Source organism: Leucopleurus acutus, assembly GCF_964270905.1.
Source record: "Leucopleurus acutus genome assembly, chromosome: 3".
NCBI lineage: Eukaryota > Metazoa > Chordata > Mammalia > Artiodactyla > Delphinidae > Leucopleurus > Leucopleurus acutus.
Window position 1 is genome coordinate 124,103,683 of NC_139145.1, and position 19,895 is coordinate 124,123,577.

Below are 19,895 nucleotides of genomic sequence, written 5' to 3' on the forward strand. Positions count from 1 at the left end.
ACAGGATGATACTCCAGGTTGTAAGATTGGGGAGAATCTAGGCAGTAGCTATATGCAGTGGAAGACAGGAAAAAAAAATCACTGGTGAGCAGGGCCCGGCAAGGGTTGGGTACACTGTGAGGACCCAAGTGATCAGGTTGAGGTCCAGAGCAGGGGACCTTCCCACCTGGGGAGTGGGCCAAGGCAGAAGCAAGGCACACAGCTGGACAGCAGCATGGGTTTTTGGGTCCCTGGCATTCACCCGGTCACATGCGGCCCTGAGCTTAGGACAGAGGCTCATCATAAGCTTCACCAGCTGATGTAAGCAGATTCTTACTCTACTCCAATGCTTGATCAGGATGGGCTCTCATACTCAGTGGGCCTGGACTTGCCGTATCTGGGAGTAGCAGGGCTGCTACTTCAGAAAGCCTGAAAGTGTACTCAGCACAGTAAACTCAAAACTCTTGGTCTAAATTAGGTAAAACTACCTATCTCCCCAAATAGGTAACCCAAGTGTAAACAGGTAGAAGGATGTTCTGAGAAAAATCAGCTCTGAATTAGGTCTAATTAAATATGAACAAATTACCTGTACTGAAATATTCGACTTACCGCAAAAATGACACTTAGCAAAAATCTGATTCAATTATATCCAGACACCCTTTGCCAGTCAGACTCTGAGGTCTTGGGAAATCTCCGGAGGGCTCTGGTAGGAGTAAAGCATGTCTAAAATGTGCTTCTAAAGCACATTCCTGTGCCAAAGCTGATCATAATAATATTCTCCCTTATAATCTCCAGGCAAGGTCAGAATTACTGCCCAAGGATTTTCTAAGAGGGAATCAGCCAACACTTCTACACTGCTCTGCCGCAGTTGCATCTTCCTTCCTGAAAAAGAATTTAATCCCCTTGAATCTGAACCAGGTCTCATGCCTCTTTGGGGGAGTAGGGAGCTAAAGTTCTCTGAAGTAATTTTCAAATTTATATAATCTGACAGCAGGGGATCTTATTTTAAACTCTGTGATGACAAGATTTAGTTTTCCCCATCTTCCTCCTGTAACTAAGAACTTTTATATAAAAGTGTGAGTGCATACACACACACGTTCTTACATGTATGTTTATATACTAATTTCACAGACAAGAAAACTGAGGTTAAATGATTTCTCCAATATCACACAGCTGTTTAGTGGTAAAAATGGGGATAGAAATAAATTCTTTTATATTTGCAGTGTCTTTCCCTTTTTTTCGTTTTGTTTTGTTTTTTCAATCACATTTGCTGTCAGGTTTCTTTCTTTTTTTTTTTTTTTGCTATCAGGTTTCTATCCTACTACTGTGAAGAGGATGTTCTTAGGCAGCTGCCTACACTCTGGACAGGAGGGCTGCAGAAAGGCCTCTTGCTGACTCCTAACTCAATACCCTATCATGAGTCTCTGCTTTTGAGTGGGCCACAGGCAGAGTGAGGACACAGAGAGGGGTACTGCACTGCATGAAGACACATTTTAACTGAGACTAGTTCTGTTCCATTCAACAACCATTTACTGAGCTCCAATTTACGTCAGGCACTAGGAAAACAAAGATGAATATCCTTGAGTCTCTTTAAGTCACATGAAGGGAAAAAAAGATATATCAGCAAATAATGTTAATATCATGTAGTGAGTGAAAAGAGAGTAAGTATTGTACTTGAGAAGCACAAAAGAGGGACAACTGGCTAACGGGGAAACTAAGGCAAGGTAGTTGATGCTTTATATAGGATCCCTTGCCTTTTAAGAGCCTGACAAAGGTACAAGGTTCAGTAGTATTATGACCAACGACTAGACTTACGCATTTCAAAATCAAGAAGGCATGGTAAGTAGAGGGAATTACCACTGCTATGTTGAAATTTGGACAGAGCTTTTCCTCTTCAAAAAAAATTTTTGTTTTTTCTCTTTTTTTTTTTTTTAAACCGTGGTTTTAAGGCACTGATTCTTCCACAGCTGGTAGATCACATGCTTAAAAGCATCTATACTTAATCCTGTGACCTATTCATTTACACTGTAACATTAAAACTTTTCTGTTTAAATTACTAATTGGCTAAGACGAACTGGCAAAGACCAAGTTCCACAGCTCTGAAAAAAATATAAATAATATTACAATAGGTAATTGTAGTTCTCAATTTAGCTTGTATAATTCACTCAATTTCACTAAAGAATCCCTTTCCTGTACTTACTACTCAGTAGGCCACTGGAATAAAATATTACAGGCCTGGATTGTTTCAACATGGAGACATTGTACATTTTTTTCTCACCAATGTGGCTTTTTTGATCTTTGCAGGCTTTTTAGCCAATGATCGAGAAGGCTTTGTCAGCCCAGGGAAACACCAAGACTTGAGTCCATACTGCTGGCTTTTGACACCTGGACATGTTTTAGCTAAAGGGATGAGGACATCCTTGTTTTTCACTTTTTTTTTCTTCTAGAAAATTCAGAATTAATTTTAGAATTAAGGATACATTAAATGTTATATGTTTTTGTAATATTTGAAATCTACAAATGACTATAACTACATATATATGTTTTGAAAACAAATTAAATCCACCCTTAAACTTATGAAATACAATATTAAAACACTATTGCCTTTATCTATGTAACAGGTAACCACTCTCTTGAATTTTGTGTTACACATTTTCTTCCAGTATTACCACTTACGTATACATTGTTTAGTTTTGCTCCTTTTTGGCCTTTTTATTATTTTTTTATTTTTATTAGTACAAACCTTTTATTTTTAAATGATATCATGTTGTATGCAGTGTTCTGCAATTTCTTTTTTCTTTCGTTGTTCCTAAGATTCAGCCATGCTGTTGCATGTTGCTGTAGTTTATTTCCTTCACTGCTATAAAACATCCCATTGTAAATCTACTACAATTTATTGCTCCATTTTCCTGTTGATGGAAATCTGAGTTGTTTCAGTGTCTTGCTATTATACATAATGTTGTTACGAATACATGTCCCATGTCACCTGTGAACAAATGCAAACCTATTTCTAGGTAAATGCTGAGGTGGGGGTGGGGAGGGTATGCTAAGTTATGGAGAATGTAAGATCCAACTTCATAATATTAGATTTTTCTCCGAATTAGTTATTATTATTATTTAAAAAATAATTTTACACCTTTACTAGCAGTGCACAAATATTCCCATTGATTCACATCCACACAGATACTTGGCATTGTCAGACTTGTTCATTTTTGCCAATCTGGTGAGTGAAAAATGGTATCTTATTGCAGTCTTTATTTGAACTTCCCTGACTTAATGAGGTTAAACATCTTTTCATATGTTTAATTGCCATTTGTGTTTCATCTGAAATACCTTTCATGTCATCTGCCCATTTTTCTATTGGGATGTTTGTCTTTTTTACTGATTACAGTAGCTCTTTATAAATCCTAGGTACTAATGCTTTGCTAGTTTCATTTTTTTTTTTTTTTTTCAGTACGCGGGCCTCTCACTGTTGTGACCTCTCCCGTTGTGGAGCACAGGCTCCGGACGCGCCGGCTCAGCGACCATGGCTCATGGGCCCAGCTGCTCCGCGGCATGTGGGATCTTCCCGGACCGGGGCACGAACCCGCGTCCTCTGCATCGGCAGGCGGACTCTCAACCACCGTGCCACCAGGGAAGCCCTAGTTTCATATTTTGTAAATTTCTTTTTTTTTTAGTATTTGAGTATTTTTTTTGTATTAGTGTCTTTTCACGTTATTAATTAAAGTTCTTTATTTTAATGTAGTCATGTTTATCAGCCTTATATTTTATAGTTAGCACTTTGGTGTCTTAAGAAATACTTCCCTGATCAGATATCATAAAGGTATATTTCTATATAAACTTCCGGAAGCTTTAAAGTTTAACTTTTTAAGACTTTAATCCATTAGGGATTGTTTTTCATTTAGTTGTGAAGAGCAATCCAGTATTTTTTACCCCACATGGATGACCCATGTCCTTGCATCAATTACTGAAGGCCTATTTTTTGGATCTGTCACTGTTTCTCACTCTAGTTTGAAGAACATTTATTAAGTGTTTACCATACTTTGTACCAGGCACTCTGCCAGAGATGCAAAATAGAATCAAATGTGACACGTCCCTCCCTTGAGGGTTTTAGTGTAAAGTCTACATGATTTCTGGCAAGCATTTACCAGCCACTTCTATGGCTCCTGGAAAGTTACCATTTCTGAGCCTCAGTTTCTCTACTAATAAAAAGGGATACTTCACAAGATTGGTATAAAAGTTAACTTAGATAACTATATTGCTATACAAATGTAAAGTAGTATTACTAGCCACACTTGGGAAGGAGGTAGGAAGACTACAGCACACTGGTTAGTCTCATGCTCTACTATGATTTCATCTATCCATTTAGTCAACAAATTGCTTATTTTAAAGGTTTTGAAACATGACTGCAAATCAGATGATACTTCCTAGACCGTGATGTGGTGGCCCTTGAATCTGGGTAGATCGTAGCGACTAGTCCATCAGTATGATATTGCAGAAATGATGCTACATGACTTCTGAGACAGGTCATAAAATGCAATGCAGCTTCTGTGTAGTTTATTGTAACATCTGCGTTGAAGCCCTCTGTCTCCATGAAAGAAGTCCTACCACCCTGACGCTGTCATGCTGTGAGGAAGTCCAAATTAGCCTACATAAAGACACTACATAGAGGTGCCCTAGGGGGACATGAAGACAGAGATAACTGGTTAGCCTCTACATGCTCCAGCTCCAGCCACCACTGCCTGAAACCACATGCAAGACCCCAGAGTTGCCCAACTAATACCTTCCTGAATTCCTGATCCACAGAAACTATGAGAGAACATAAAATGATTGTTGCTATGTTCAGCCACTAAGCTTTAGAGTTACATATTGTACATCAACAGATAAATAGGATGTTTACTGAGCACAGATTTTGCCATAAAGAACTGTGGCAAAAGTAATTTCACATTTCTATTCATCAATATTAAGTGAAAAATAACATAAGAGCTAAAATAACATTTTATCTCTAATTAAGATAATACATTTGATTATTGCCTACATTGGTGGTATCTTGAGACCTCCATATTATTCAGAGCACCCTCATTTTAGGAGAGCATGCCTGAAATTGATGACTCTACATAAATTTAAAATCCTATTACCCAGCCTAAGGAAGGCTTCATGTATTATATCATGGTAGCCCTATTTTATTTACAGTGTTACAGGAAAAATTAAATACAGGATTTAGATATATCTAACTTTGTCCTTTAGTTATGAATGGGATGAGATTTACCATCTATTAAAGTGGCCAACTCTAGCAGAAAACTGATTCTGATAGTTCTAGAGTTTTAAAAATACTGACTAAAAAATGTAACTATTTGTCAAGGAAGGTATTTAAATTCACCAAATAAGCTCCAATTCATAAACAAACACAATAGTTATTTTTAAAATTATTCTGATGTAGCCTTAACATTCTAAATGCCCCTGAAATTGTTCACACAATAATCCACATGTATGAGAATAAACTCCTGTGGAAAGAGGAACCATTATGGAACTAAATCTGAAACTATTATAAATTAATATAATAAAACACTGAAGTGAACCAGCTCAAGTAAATGAACAAATCTGATACATGCACTGGCGTTTATGAGGTCACTTACAGTGTACTAGGCTGCTGTCTCGTCTACTACGCAGGCAGCAATCTGTTCCCAAATTTAGTGGGATCAGAGGCCAATACATACAATATTTAAAAGTTTAACAAAGAAATCTAAAGCGACAAACCTCCCATATCTTGATAACATTTGTAAGAATCAGAAACAGTGGAAAAGTAACAAAAACATTAGACTCAATAACATTAAGATTGCAATACCTTTTTGAGGCTAGAAAATCCCAAATGAGAACTTAGAAGTCAGGATGAAAAAAGAATTAATCAAAGGAAATTAGAAATGTGGGGGAAAAGCTCTACAGTACATATATAATATCCAGATAGAAAAGAAATTAGATTGTTTTGGGATTAAATAAAAATAGGAGACTATAAGGGCCATGATTTGAATTGTACAGAATAACAAGTGAAGCTAAAAGTTGAAAAGAGAACAATTTAACTAGCAAAAAATAGTCATAGTTATTTTAATTTGTTATTTTTACAGTGCCAAAGATGAACAATTATGAACCATCATAGATGAACATAAATTAAGGGTGAAAAATGTTTGTCTGACATTAGAAAATAGGCAGCATGTACGTCTTACATGCCTAAATAAATTCTGGATTACATATTCTACAGTGAGTTACAAATAAAACATTTGAAATAAAACTGCTTTTTATTTCAATTCTTGTCATAACTTGCTAAAAAGAACACAAATTTTGAGATTTTGCATATACAACGTGCAAAATTAAACAAAAATGCCTAGGATTGTAAAACACTGGTTGTTTTCCAAACAAATTGCTGAGTTCCATGAAAATAAAAATTCACAGCAAAGACATGATGAAAATGCTAGGAAGCAAACCAACGTCGTTGATGAAAAGACCTGAAATACTCAAGGCAGACCCACTTAGAGCTTTCTTAATCCATAATTTCTGTGAGTCCTGAAAAATGTAAGGATGACAGATAGGAATGTCTCTGGCATGCAGCATCAACAGTATGTCATCATTATTATGGCCAAAACCACATGATATTTATAGATAACTCAACTCCATTCGCTTCTAGTTGATCTGATCTAATATAAACCTTGCAAAATTTTGAAAATTCAAAGAGGTTTTTACATCAAACCATTAAGTTCATGATGGCTAAAAAGCCTTAGATTTATGGATGTACACTCTTTTAATACTTGGTCTTAAAAATTTTAAGTGAATGTAATTAGTAACTTAACATAAACCTAAGTGATATAACACTATGTTGTGCCCACTATCATAATAATTAGACACAAAATCTAGGAACATTCAAATACTTTTTATCATTGGTCAAAGGTTTTTACTTATTTATTGTCAGGTTTTTTTTTCCTTTTAAAGGGAATTATAAGATCATTTACCTTTAAATGAACAATTCTCAGAAAGATATCTTCTCTCATGCTCATCTCGATATCAAAACGAGAAAGTCTTTTGTCTGCTTCTGTACTTGCTGCTCGTACTTCTTTGTCAGAGGAGACGTGCTGGGGAAAGTCTAGCATGGTTCGTTCCACTGTTAACAGAGGAAAAAACCATAAGGACTCATTAAGTCAGTATTAAGCAAAATACCTTGTACCTAGATGAATGATTATCTGAATATAAGTTTTTCATTACATACTTTCCATAAAGGCTCCTAGGGCTATCAAGAAACAGCATCTAACACAGGACTTGGCTATTCCTGGGGTATTGTTAGGAACAATAAGGGTGTACACTGAGTACTTACCAAAGGATGTTTAGTGTGCAATTTATTCACTGGGAATGTAGAAAAAAAAAGATGTAGTCCTTTTTAAAAAAATTTTTATTGGAGTATAGTTGATTTACAATGTTGTGTTAGTTTCAGGTGTACAGCAAAGTGAATCAGTTACACATGTACATATATCCACTCTTTTTTAGATTCTTTTCCCATATAGGCCATTACAGAGTATTGAGTAGCGTTCCCTGTGCTATACAGTAGGCTCTTATTAGTTATCTATTTTATATATAGTAGGGTGTATATGTAAATCCCAATCTCCCAATTTAAAAGATGTAGTTCTTGGGGACTTCCCTGGCGGTCCAGTGGTTGAGACTCTGTGCCTCTATGGCCGGAGGTACGGGTTCGATCCCTGGTCAGGGAACTAAGATCCTGAATGCTGAGCGGTGTGGCCAAAAATAAAGAAAAGAAAAGATGTATTGATAGTTCTTATACTGAGGCATTTTATAGTCTGGGAGTCGGGGGTAGGGAACAATACATGAAAAGATAACAATACAGGACAGAGCAGCTTAGCTGTCAAATGAATGGGACAGAAATTCAAAGTCTGCAATACCGAGGGCTGGGGCATTATGCCATGCCTTGTGGAGAAGGCTGGATCTTAGAGGATGGGCGGGGTAAGAGGAAGAGCTCAGTTGGGGACTGGAGAAGTAGAGACTGAAAGCATGGGGACTGGCAAACAAACAGGATGTTTAAGAAAGAAGTAGGCCTATTTAGTGGGATGGGGCTTGTTTAGAAAAGTTCTTAACCTTTATGACAGACTCCTTAGAAAATCTAATCCAAGTCATGGACCCTCCCCCAAATGCAAACATTCATACAAATATAAAAAGCTGCATACAATTTCAGAATTCTCAGAAATCTCAGTGGACATATTCAGTAAGCAGCTGAATACTGGGGCTATTCTTGTTAAATGATGGTAGTAATGTCATCTGCTCTTATTTTCACATATCAAAGTTGGTTGTTGGGTTTTTCAAACATTTGCATTTTGACTTTAATTAGGCAAAAATCTGATGTCAGTGAAATAATCCATACTACAGCAAAAAAAAAAAAAAATCAGTATGGTTTATAACCATAGTTGTGGTTATGCTGTGACAATGAATATATTTTAATTTTACTATCTTTAGCACTTTGAAGGTATTATAAATAGGTAACATTTACACATGTGATATATGGTAGACAGTAAAGCTATCCTTTACATACCACGGAATTGTCCAGTTAAACAAGCTACCTTATGCATATCAGTCCTCTTAAAACATTGTCACAAAGAAAGCTGTGAAAAAATTGCCACAAATCAATAAATTCATAGTGTCTGTTTTAAAAAAATCAAATTAGATAATTATTATTTTAGATTTAATATATCATTTTTGTCTCTTGATTAAAGAAAGAAAAGAATGTAAGATTTAACATTTAATACATACAGCACTTGTTTAAGTGAGTTAACTAGATAGTCAAAATTTCTGTTTACTTTTAAAAATTAGCTCAAAAAGATATTAAGAAGGAATCAAAATTGCTCAAGAACTTAAATGAGCAGAACAAAATGCAGGAGTCTAAAACTGGAAACATATTCTTAAACAAACAATAATATTGAAAACCATTTCCTTCCTTACTTTGCCACAAAGACCTGGAACCAGACTTATGTTCTCACTGCCAAACTATAAACAATGTTGATGCCCGGTACCTGACACTGGACAAATGGGGTTTTAACAGCTACTGCAGGAGGCTGAGAACATACACAGATAAGAGAAAGTTAGTCTTTAAAACTCTAATCCGAAACTCAAACATTTTTATGATTAACCCATAAAGATAAATTTACAGGAGAGGAAGAAAAAATACCACAAAACTAAAGGTATATTTAAAAGATGTATGACTGGAAGAAAAAACAGAATTTAAGATAATTCTGTTTTAAAGATTTTTTCCCCACCTATTTTTACATTTGCTAAATGCATAAGCTACTAGGCTGGCACACCGTCTTAGTCATAAGTGACTGAAGAAGTGAGTAAGTGAACCAAGGACAAACCACATACAGGGTGGGAGATGCACACGAAATTGCCTGCTGGGAAAGCTCTGCTGAATGGGGACCGCCTCCATTCCTTTGACTTTAACTACAAGACCAACCAGACTTTTTTTACTGAAGAGTTTAAGCTCAAGGCTTGTAGCAAGATTTAGTGGCTATTAATGAGAGTGAAGCAGTTGGTATTAAGAGGCAGAAACTGAAACAGAAATGCAGAGGGAAGAGAAAGTAGCCAAGTCCCTATTATGGTGGGACATAGGGTAGGGAACTCTTGGTGGGGAAAAAGAGATGACTAGGTCACTAGGGCTGTGCAGGATTTTGGACAACCTTCCAAATTCCAGAATCCATACAAATGCTTATGATAATTCAGTTCTACAGACAACCTATGTTCTTATGATGCCTGGCTACACAGCCAAGGTTGTTTAGCCATAATTATCCTACAAAATATATCCAATTCTTTGAGAAAACTGGCATGAATCTTCATTCCTTACACCTCAAAGGGTTTAATACTTATATTATTAAAATAATATATTTTAAGTGTAGGAAATATGGAAAATAGAGAAAAGCATGAAGAGTAAATGAAAAGTCAACTATAAACCTGAAAAAACAATGAATGGTTGCTTCCAAATAACACACTGTTCTTTGAGAAAGATCACTTAAAATATCAAATTTATCTTAGCTCCATTATCAATTGTTCTGAAAGTCTCCTTTGGATCATTTATCTTTGTGATCACTGTCTTAATCCATATATTAGCATTTAGACAGGTGGGACAGATGGACAATATCTTAAAAAGAAATACAAATGTATAAAAATGTACCCATTATATCCCTACTGAAATATTAATGATAAAGAAACTAAATTTAATGTGTTCATTTTTATAATAACTTTAAAGAATTCATGTTTAACCAAAAGTGATCTACAAATCACAGAAAGACTATAAACCTAGTACCAAAAATATTGGCCATTATTAAAATTTGTTTTCTTTCTCTGTCCTTTTAATGTTATTAAATACGTCTCCTAAACATGATTTTAATGGCTACATAATGTTACAGAGGGTGAATGTACCATAATTTATTTAGCTATTCTACTTGTTGACACTTAGGGGTTGTTTCCAAGCTTTTCCTATGATAGAGTACCTGTTTATACATAAGTTTATACATGATTTTTCCTATATCTGATTATTTCTTTAGATTATGCCTAGATGTGGAATTAATTACGGGGCTAGGGTATGAACTTCTCAAAAGTTTTGATATATATTGCTCTCCAGAAAGCAGTTGTAATGAGACTGTACATTTTACAGCACCTCTGCCACATAATAAAAATTTTTAACTCAGGTAATATAAATAATTCTAAGCAATTATGAATCATTAATCATTTAAGCAATTACAAATCATCATGTAAAAATCAATGTCTTGTAAAATTGGAAAATGAATTGCCAAGACAGGAAGCATAAAATGGGTTATGATGCCCACAAAATGAAATATTGATGTGCTTTTGCATCCTACCCACCTATATACTTCACTTCTATATCTGCCAGTGCCTGCAAACAGTTCGCGTAAGTTACTTCCTCAATGTCAAGCATTGCAATATTATCGTACACCTGTTTGGTCTGTGCAATGAGCTCCTCAGTTCTTGTTTTAATTTGCTCTGGTGAAAGATCCCATCTTAAAACATTTCTGCCAGCTGCAGTATAGGAAGACATTGCCTGAAGAGGAGACATCACTTCTTTTCCTAAAGTCATTCTGAACAAAATCCTGGAACCACCAATTCTACGAAGAATCAGAAAAAAGATAAAAATTAGGCATTTTGTTGGTCCAAAGTCAACACACAAATGTGTATTATCTAATTAAATTTTAAAGGAAAAAGAACTTTTTACTAAAATTGAGCAAATTTCTTTCAGGTGAATACATATGCACAAAACTAAATGCTCTTTACTTCCTTGTTTTCTTGAATAGTTACAGAGTTAATGGAATTTGGACTTTCCAAACACTGAATTGCTTATGTAATTAAATCATATAGAGAAATAAAGTTAGGTGTCAAAGATATAATAATTGTCCTTTATAAATTAAACCAGTAATTTTTCTTACTTAAACATTTTTCCTGTGCTAATATCCACCTACTATGTATGTAGAATCAATAGTTTGATATTCAGCAAGGAAACATTTTCAAAATTCTTTCTATATTGAACAACAATTTAAAAAATGTTTTACCAACATTTCACGTAAATCAACTACGGCAATTTGAATTTAAGACTTAAAAAATAAAATCTGGTATAGCTATGGTATTATCCTAAAAGATAAAGGAATGATACCAACCCTTTACCCACTTAAAACACTGAAACTAAAAACTGATGCCATATGTGTGTATATATATTTATAATATATAATTCTAGAACTTATAAATAAAAATATTATAATTAATAGCTAACATTTATTGTATTTAGGCACTGTATTAATTACTTTCCATTTATTAACTCAGTCCCCACAACAATACTATGAGACAGATACTGTGGTTGTTTCCATTTAGCCAAAGTAACTAAAACACAGAGAAGTTAAGTAACTTGCCCAAGGTCACACAGCTGGCTACATGGTGGGAACTAGGATTAAAAACCAGGTAGTACAGATCCAGAACCCACTCTCTTAACCACAATACTAAACTTAATTCCTATTATCTTACAAGACCCCCAAACAACCATAGGCAGGACAATATTCCCTTTTAACAGATGATGCAGTTGAGACTCAGAGAGGCTAACTGACTTGTTTAATGTCATTTGTTCAACAGATATTTATGAGCATGCACTGTGTCTGGTCATTGTGACAGGCACAAAGGATAAAAAGGCAAATTGACTGGGACCCTGCTATTTATATCATGGAGAAGACTAATTGATAAATGGGTAATTGTACTGCATTGAGATGAGTGCCAACATGGAGAACTCTGAAAGAGCACAGAAGGAGCTTTTCCAGAAAGATTTTCTAGAAGGAACAGTGAGCAAGCCAAGATCTGAACAATGTGCAGGTCAAAGGTTGTAAGGAAAGAAAAATCTGAAAAAGTTAAGTAGGGACTAGAGAATGAAGAGCCTTGGGAATCATTTGAGTTCAAACCTACTCTGAAGGCAATGACAGAGCCACTGAAGGGTTTTAATCAGGTGAGAGATGAGAAAAGACATGCATTTTAAAGAAATCACTCAAATTATAGTGAGTTGAAATGTTTAGAAAAGAGAGATCATTCCCAGAGAGAAGCTATAATGGTAACTGGGGCATAATATTATGGTATACCTAACTAGGAAATAGGGGGAATTGGAGTGATTTAGTAGATATTCACTAAGAAGAATCAATATGACTTGGTATTGAATGGATGTCGGGAGGAGGTGAGATACTCAAGGATGACGTCCAGGCTTCTGTCTTGGAATTGGAGGGATGGACAGAGGCTCTGTCGCCAAAACAGGGGACTCAGATGAAGGAGGAGGCTTTCTGGTGGGACAAAGGGAAATTCAGTTTTGGACGTGCCAAGTCTGAAGCGGCTATAGCACACATAAGTGGAATTCATTACTAGTAAATGTAATTGGAGGAGACTTCCCTGGTGGTCCAGTGGTTAAGAATCGGTCTTGCAATGCAGGGGACGCCGGTTCAATCCCCGGTTGGGGAACTAAGATCCCAGATGCCGTGGGGCAACTAAGCCCACGCGGCACTACACAGAGCCGGGCTTCAACTAAGACCTGACGCAACCAAAAAAAGATAGATATTAAAAAGACCTGACGCAACCAAAAACTAAGACCTGACGCAACCAAAAAAAGATAGATATTAAAAAGAAATGTAATTGGAGTTACATGGGTGGTTGAACTAGCCCAAGGGAATTTGCAGAGTGAGAACAGAAGAACAACAGAGCTCTAACTCTAGTTTAAGCATTGAGGTAGAAAGAAAACCAAGTAGGTTGGGTTCTAGGAATTGTGAAAAGTAAGCACTGAAAAAGGGAGTGAATAACAGTATGAAATGTTGTACAAATCTCAAGAAAGACACAAGAGTCTCTGTTGAATTCAGCAACAGGAACGTCATTGATGACTGGCAAGAGCAGTGTTAGGGGGGTGGCCGAAGTGCAAGTCAGATTACTATGATCGAGGGCTACGGAGATGGTGAAGAACTGGAGAGAGTGCACCTCAGCAACTCTCCATAGAGCTGGCTGTGACAACAAGGAGAGCTAACGCAGTATAAGGGGCTGAGACATACAAGGGTGCATTTTTAACACAGGAGAAGCCAGAATACTGACCCCCTTTAACTGTCTCTCTACAATAACTGATACTGTCTATGTGAAACATACTGGTTGATGGTTACACTCAAGGCTGGCAGATTATTTTCCAATGTATTTCCACATTTCTCCTTCAACCAGTTGAGTTATATACTCACCAAGAGTCAAGTTTAATTGCTCCAAAACCTGTTTATGCTTACTATACTCATTTCCTTTTAATTATTTTATTTTATATCAGTTTTTTATTGGAGTATAATTGCTTTACAATGTTGTGTTAGTTTCTGCTGTACAATGAAATGAATCAGCTATATGTATACCTGTATCCCCTCCCTCTTGAACCTCCCTCCCTACCCCCATCCCACCCATCTAGGTCATCACAGATCACTGAGCTGAGCTCCCTGTGCTATACAGCAGGTTCCCACTAGCTATCTATTTTACACATGGTAGTGTATTTATGTCAAACCTAACCTCCCAATTCATCCCACCCTACTCTTCCCCCCGTGTCCACATGCCTGTTCTCTATGTCTGTGTTTCTACTCCTGCCCTGCAAATAGGTTCATCCATCTGTAGCATTTTTCTAGATTCCACATATATGCATTAATATACAATATTTGTTTTTCTGACATTTCACTCTGTAAGACAAACTCATCCCTATATTCGCAGAGATGTGGATGTAGGTCTCTACGTCCACATCTCTACGAATGACCCAATTTCACTCCTTTTTATGGCTAAGTAATATTCCATTATATATATGTACCACATCTTCTTTATCCACTCATCTGTTGATGGACATTTAGGTTGTTTCCATGTCCTGGCTATTGTAAATAGTGCTGCAGTGAACACTGGGTACATGTGTCCTTTTGAATTATGGTTTTCTCAGGGTGTATGGCCAGTAGTGGGATTGCTGAGTCATATGGTAGTTCTATTTTTAGTTTTTTAAGGAACCTCCATACTGTTCTCCACAGTGGCTGTATCAATTTACATTCCCACCAACAATGCAATAGGGTTCCCTTTTCTCCACACCCTCTGCAGCATTTATTTTTTGTAGATTTTTTGATGAAGGCCATTCTGACCAGTGTGAGGTGTAGTTTTGATCTGCATTTCTCTAATAATTAGTGATGTTGTGCAGCTTTTCATGTGCCTCTTGGCCATCTGTATGTCTCCTTTCGTGAAATGTCTATTTAGGTCTTCTGCCCATTTTTTGTTTGGGTTGTTTTTTTGGTATTGAGCTGCATGGGTTGTTTGTATATTTCGGAGATTAATCCTTCGTACGTTGATTAGTTTGCAAATATTTTCTCCCATTCTGAGGGTTCTCTTTTTGTCTTGTTTATAGTTTCCTTTGCTGTGCAAAAGTCATTAGGTCCCATTTGCTTATTTTTGTTTTTATTTTCATTACTCTAGGAGGTGGTTCATAAAAGATCTTGCTGAGATTTATGTCAAAGAATGTTTTTCCCATGTTTTCCTCTAAGAGTTTTACATTTAGGTCTTGAATCCATTCTGAGTTTATTTTTGTGTATGGTGTTAGGGAGTGCTCTAATTTCATTCTTTTACATGTAGCTGTCCAGTTTTCCCAGCACCACTTATTGAAGAAGCTTTCTTTTCTCCATTGTATGTTCTTGCCTCCTTTGTTATAGATTAGGTGACCATAGATGAGTGGGTTTATCACTGGGTTTTCTATCCTATACCATGGATCTATATTTCTGTTTTTGTACCAGTACACTACTGCCTTGATTACTGTAGCTTTGTAGTATAGTCTGAAGTCCAGGAGCCTGATTCCTCTAGCTCCATTTTTCTTTCTCAAGATTGCTTTCGCTATTAGGGGTATTTTTTGTTTCCATACAATTGTAAAATTTTTTGTTCTAATTCTGTGAAAAATGCCATTGGTAATTTGATAGGGATTGCACTGAACCTGTAGATTCCTTTGGGTAGTATAGTAATTTTCACAATATTGATTCTTCCATCCAGGAACATGGCATATCTCTCCCTCTGTTTGTCATCTTTGATTTCTTTCTCAGTGTTTTATAGTTTTCTGAGTACAGGTCTTTTGCCTCCTTAGGTATTATTCCTACCTAAGGTATTTTATTTATTCCTCCTTAGGTATTTTAATCTTTTTGTTGAAATGGTAAATGGGATTGTTTCCTTAATTTCTCTTTCTGATCTTTTGTTTTTAGTGTATAGGAATGCAAGAGATTTCTGTTTGTTAATTTTGTATCCTGCAACCTTACCAACTTCATTGGTTAGCTCTATTAGTTTTCTAGTGGCATCCTTAAAATTTTCTATGTACAGTATCATGTCATCTGCAAACAGTGACAGTTTTACTTCTTCTTTTCCAATTTGTATTCCTTTTATTTCTTTTTCTGCTCTGATTGCCATGGATAGGACTTCCAAAACTATGTTGAATAACAGTGGCAAGAATGGACATCCTTGTTTTGATGTTCCTGATCTTAGAGGAAATGCTTTAAGTTTTTCACCATTGAGAATGATGTTTGCTGTGGGTTTGTCATACATGGCCTTTATTATGCTGAGGTAGATTCCCTCTACGCCCACTTTCTGGAGAGTCTTTTTATCATAAATGGGCGTTGAATTCTGTCAAAAACTTTTTCTGCATCTGTTGATATGATCATATGGTTTTGATTCTTTAACTTGTTAATATGGTGTATCACATTGATTGATTTGTGTATGCTAAAGAATCCTTGCATTCCTGGGATAAATCTCACTCGATCATGGTGCATGACCTTTTTAATGTGTTGTTGGATTCTGTTTGCTAGTATTTTGTTGAGGATTTTTGTGTCTAAATTCATCAGTGACATTGGTCTGTAATTTTCCTTTTTTGTGATATCTTTGTCTGGTTTTAGTATCAGGGTGATGGTGGCCTCCTTGAACGAGTTTGGGAGTGTTCCTCCCTCTGCAATTTTTTGAACGAGTTTGAGAAAGATAGGTGTTAGCTCTTCTCTAAATGTTTAATAGAATTTGCCTGTGAATCCGTCTGGTCCTGGACTTTTGTTTGTTGGAAAATTTTAAATCACAGTTCCAATTCCATTACTTGTGATTGGTCTGTTCATATTTTCTATTTCTTCCTGGTTCAGTCTTGGAAGGTTATACCTTTCTAAGGATTTGTCCATTTCTTCCAGGTTGTCCATTTTATTGGCATAGAGTTGCTTGTAGTAGTCTCTTATGATGCTTTGTGTTTCTGTGGTGTCAGCTGTAATTTCTCCTTTTTCATTTCTAAGTTTATTGATTTGAGTCCTCTCCCTTTTTTTCTTGATGAGTCTGGCTAATGGTTTATCAATTTTGTTTATCTTCTCAAAGAACTAATTCTGAGTTTTACTGATCTTTGCTATTGCTTTCTTTGTTTCTATTTCATTGATTTCTGCTCTGATCTTTATGATTTCTTTCCTTCTATTAATTTTTGGTTTGCTTTGTTCTTCTTTTACTAGTTGCTTTAGGTGTAAGTTTAGATTGTTTATTTGAGATTTTTCTTGTTTCTTGAGGTGAGATTGAATTGCTATAAACTTCCCTCTTAGAACTGCTTTTGCTGCATCCCATAGGTTTTGGGTTGTCATGTTTTTGTTGTCATTTATCTCTAGGTATTTTTTGATTTCCTCTTTGACTTCTTCAGCAATCTCTTGGTTATTCAGCAGTGCACTGTTTAGCCTCCATGTATCTGTGTTTTTTACAGTTTTTTTCCTGTAATTGATTTCTAATCTCATAGCATTGTGGTCGGAAAAGATGCTTGATACAATTTCAATTTTCTTAAATGTTCCGAGGCTTGATTTGTGACCGAAGATGTGATTTATCCTGGAGAATGTTCCGTGTGCACTTGAGAAGAAAGTGTATTCTGCATTTGGATGGAATGTCTTATAAATATCAATTAACTCTATCTGGTCTATTGTGTCATTTAAAGCTTGTTTCCTTATTTATTTTCTGTCTGAATGATCTGTCCATTGGTGTAAGTGGGGTGTTAAAGTCCCCCACTATTATTGTGTTACTGTCCATTTCCCCTTTTATGGCTGTTAGCATTTGCCTTAGGTACTGAGGTGCTCCTACGTTGGGTGCATAAATATTTATAATTGTTATATCTTCTTCTTGGATTGATCCCTTGATCACTATGTATTGTCCTTCCTTATCTCTTGTTACAGTCTTTATTTTTTTAATTATTATTATTTTTTACGCTACGCGGGCCTCTCACTGTTGTGGCCTCTCCCGTTGCGGAGCATAGGCTCTGGACGCGCAGGCTCAGCGGCCATGGCTCATGGGCCCAGCCACTCTGCGGCATGTGGGATCTTCCCAGACCGTGGCACGAACCCATGTCCCCTGCATCGGCAGGTGGACTCTCAACCACTGCGACACCAGGGAAGCCCAACAGTCTTTATTTTAAAGTCTATTTTATCTGATATGAGTATTGCTACTCCAGCTTTCTTGTTATTTCCATTTGCATGGAATATCTTTTTCCATCCTCTCACTTTCAGTCTGTATGTGTCCCTAGGTCTGAAGTGGGTGTCTTGTAGGCAGCATATATACAGGTCTTATTTTTGTAGCCATTCAGCCAGTTTGTGTCTTTTGGTTGGAGCAGTTAATCCATTTACATTCAAGGTGATTACTGATACATATGTTCCTATTACCATTTTCTTAATTGTTTTGGGTTTGTTTTTGTGGGTCTTTTTCTCCTCTTGTGTTTCCCTCCTAGAGGTTTAGTGGTGCTGAACTCTCTTAGCTTTTGCTTGTCTGTAAAGCTTTTGATTTCTCCGTTGAATCTGAATGAGATCCTTGTGGAGTAGAGTGTAGACTTTTTCCCTTTCATCACTTTATATATATCCTGCCACTCCCTTCTGGCCTACAGTTTCTGCTGAAAAATCAGCTGATAACCTTATGGGGATTCCCTTGTATGTTATTTGTTGCTTTTCCCTTGCTGATTTTAATATTTTTTCTTTGAATTTAATTTTTGCCAGTTTGATTAATATGTGTCTTGATGTGTTTCTCTTAGGGTTTATCCTGTACGGGGCTTTCTGCACTTCCTGGACTTGGGTGGTTATTTCCTTTCCCATGTTAGGGGAAACATTTCTTGTATTTTCTTGATTTGTGCCTCCATTCCATTTCTGAGATTTTGGATCATCTTTACTATCATTACTCTGAATTCTTTCTCCGGTAGGTTGCCTATTTCCTCTTCATTTATTTGGTCTCGTAGGTTTTTACCTTGCTCCTTCGTCTGTAACATATTTTTTTGTTTTCTCATTCTTTTTGATGGGTGGGGCTGTGTTCCTGTCTTACTGGTTGTTTGCCCTGCGACATCCCGCACTGGAGTTTGCAGGCAGTTGGGTAGAGCCAGGTTCTGGTGCCGAGATGAGGACCTCCAGGAGACCTCACTCTGCTTAATATTCCCTGGAGTCTGAGGTTCTCTGGTAGTCTAGCAGTTTGGACTCGATGCTCCCACCATAGGAGCTCAGGTATGACCCCCAGCCTGGGAACCAAGATCCTGCAAGCCATGTGGCATAGTGAAAGAAAAAAAAAAAAAAAAAAAAAGGAGCAGTAAAATAACAAAGAATAAAAAATAAAATTAGAAAAATGAAAAATATATTAGGAAAAACAAAAATATAAGAGAAGTAACAACAACAAGATAAAACAGAACAACAGAAAAAAAAATGGGGTGGGGGGAGCAAGCCAAAAGGAACAGAACAACAACAAAGAATAGAGAATAACATAAAAGTAGAAAAATAAAAAACTTATTAGAAAAAATAAAAATATAAAACAGAACCACAGCCTAAAAAGAAAAGAAAAGAAAAGAAAAAAAGGCCAGGGGCTTCCCTGGTGGCACAGTGGTTAAGAATCCACCTGCCAATGCAGGGGACGTGGGTTTGAGCTGTGGTCCAGAAGGATCCCGCATGCCACGGAGCAGCTGAGCCTGTGCGCCACAGCGGCTGAGCCTGCGCTCTAGAGCCTGCGAGCCACAAGTCCTGAGCCTGCATGCCACAACTACTGAAGCCCACGTGCCTGGAGCCCATGCTCCACAGCGGGAGAGGCCACCGCAATGAGAGGTCCATGCACCGCGGCGAGGAGTGGCCCCCACATGCCGGAACTGGAGAGGGCCCGCATGCAGCAGTGGAGACCCAACACAGCAAAAATAAAATAAATAAGATAAGTAAATAAATTTATGAAAAAAAAGAAAAAAAGGCCAGAAAAGGCCTTGGCTGTGGGGGTGGAGTTTAGGCAGGGGACAGGGCTTAGGCAGGGGCGGGGCCTAGGCTAGGGGCCCACACAGCTGGAGGGAGGTAAGGCCCTGA

At 36.9% G+C, this 19,895-nt stretch overlaps 1 protein-coding gene across 2 annotated transcripts in view; it reads right to left on the minus strand.

Annotated features, from left to right (window-relative positions):
• NLN (neurolysin) overlaps window positions 1-19,895 on the minus strand; it is a 100,502-nt gene that overhangs the window by 51,237 nt on the left and 29,370 nt on the right. Inside the window, exons 2-3 of one of the 2 annotated variants that reach the window (XM_082836602.1) lie at window positions 10,885-11,144; window positions 6,981-7,129 (exon numbers count right to left, since the gene is read on the minus strand). In XM_082836602.1, the coding sequence (XP_082692728.1) occupies window positions 6,981-7,129; window positions 10,885-11,144 (409 nt within the window). Of the gene's footprint in view, window positions 1-6,980; window positions 7,130-10,884; window positions 11,145-19,895 lie in introns of those variants that run through there. The other variant, XM_082836603.1, reaches the window with a different exon arrangement.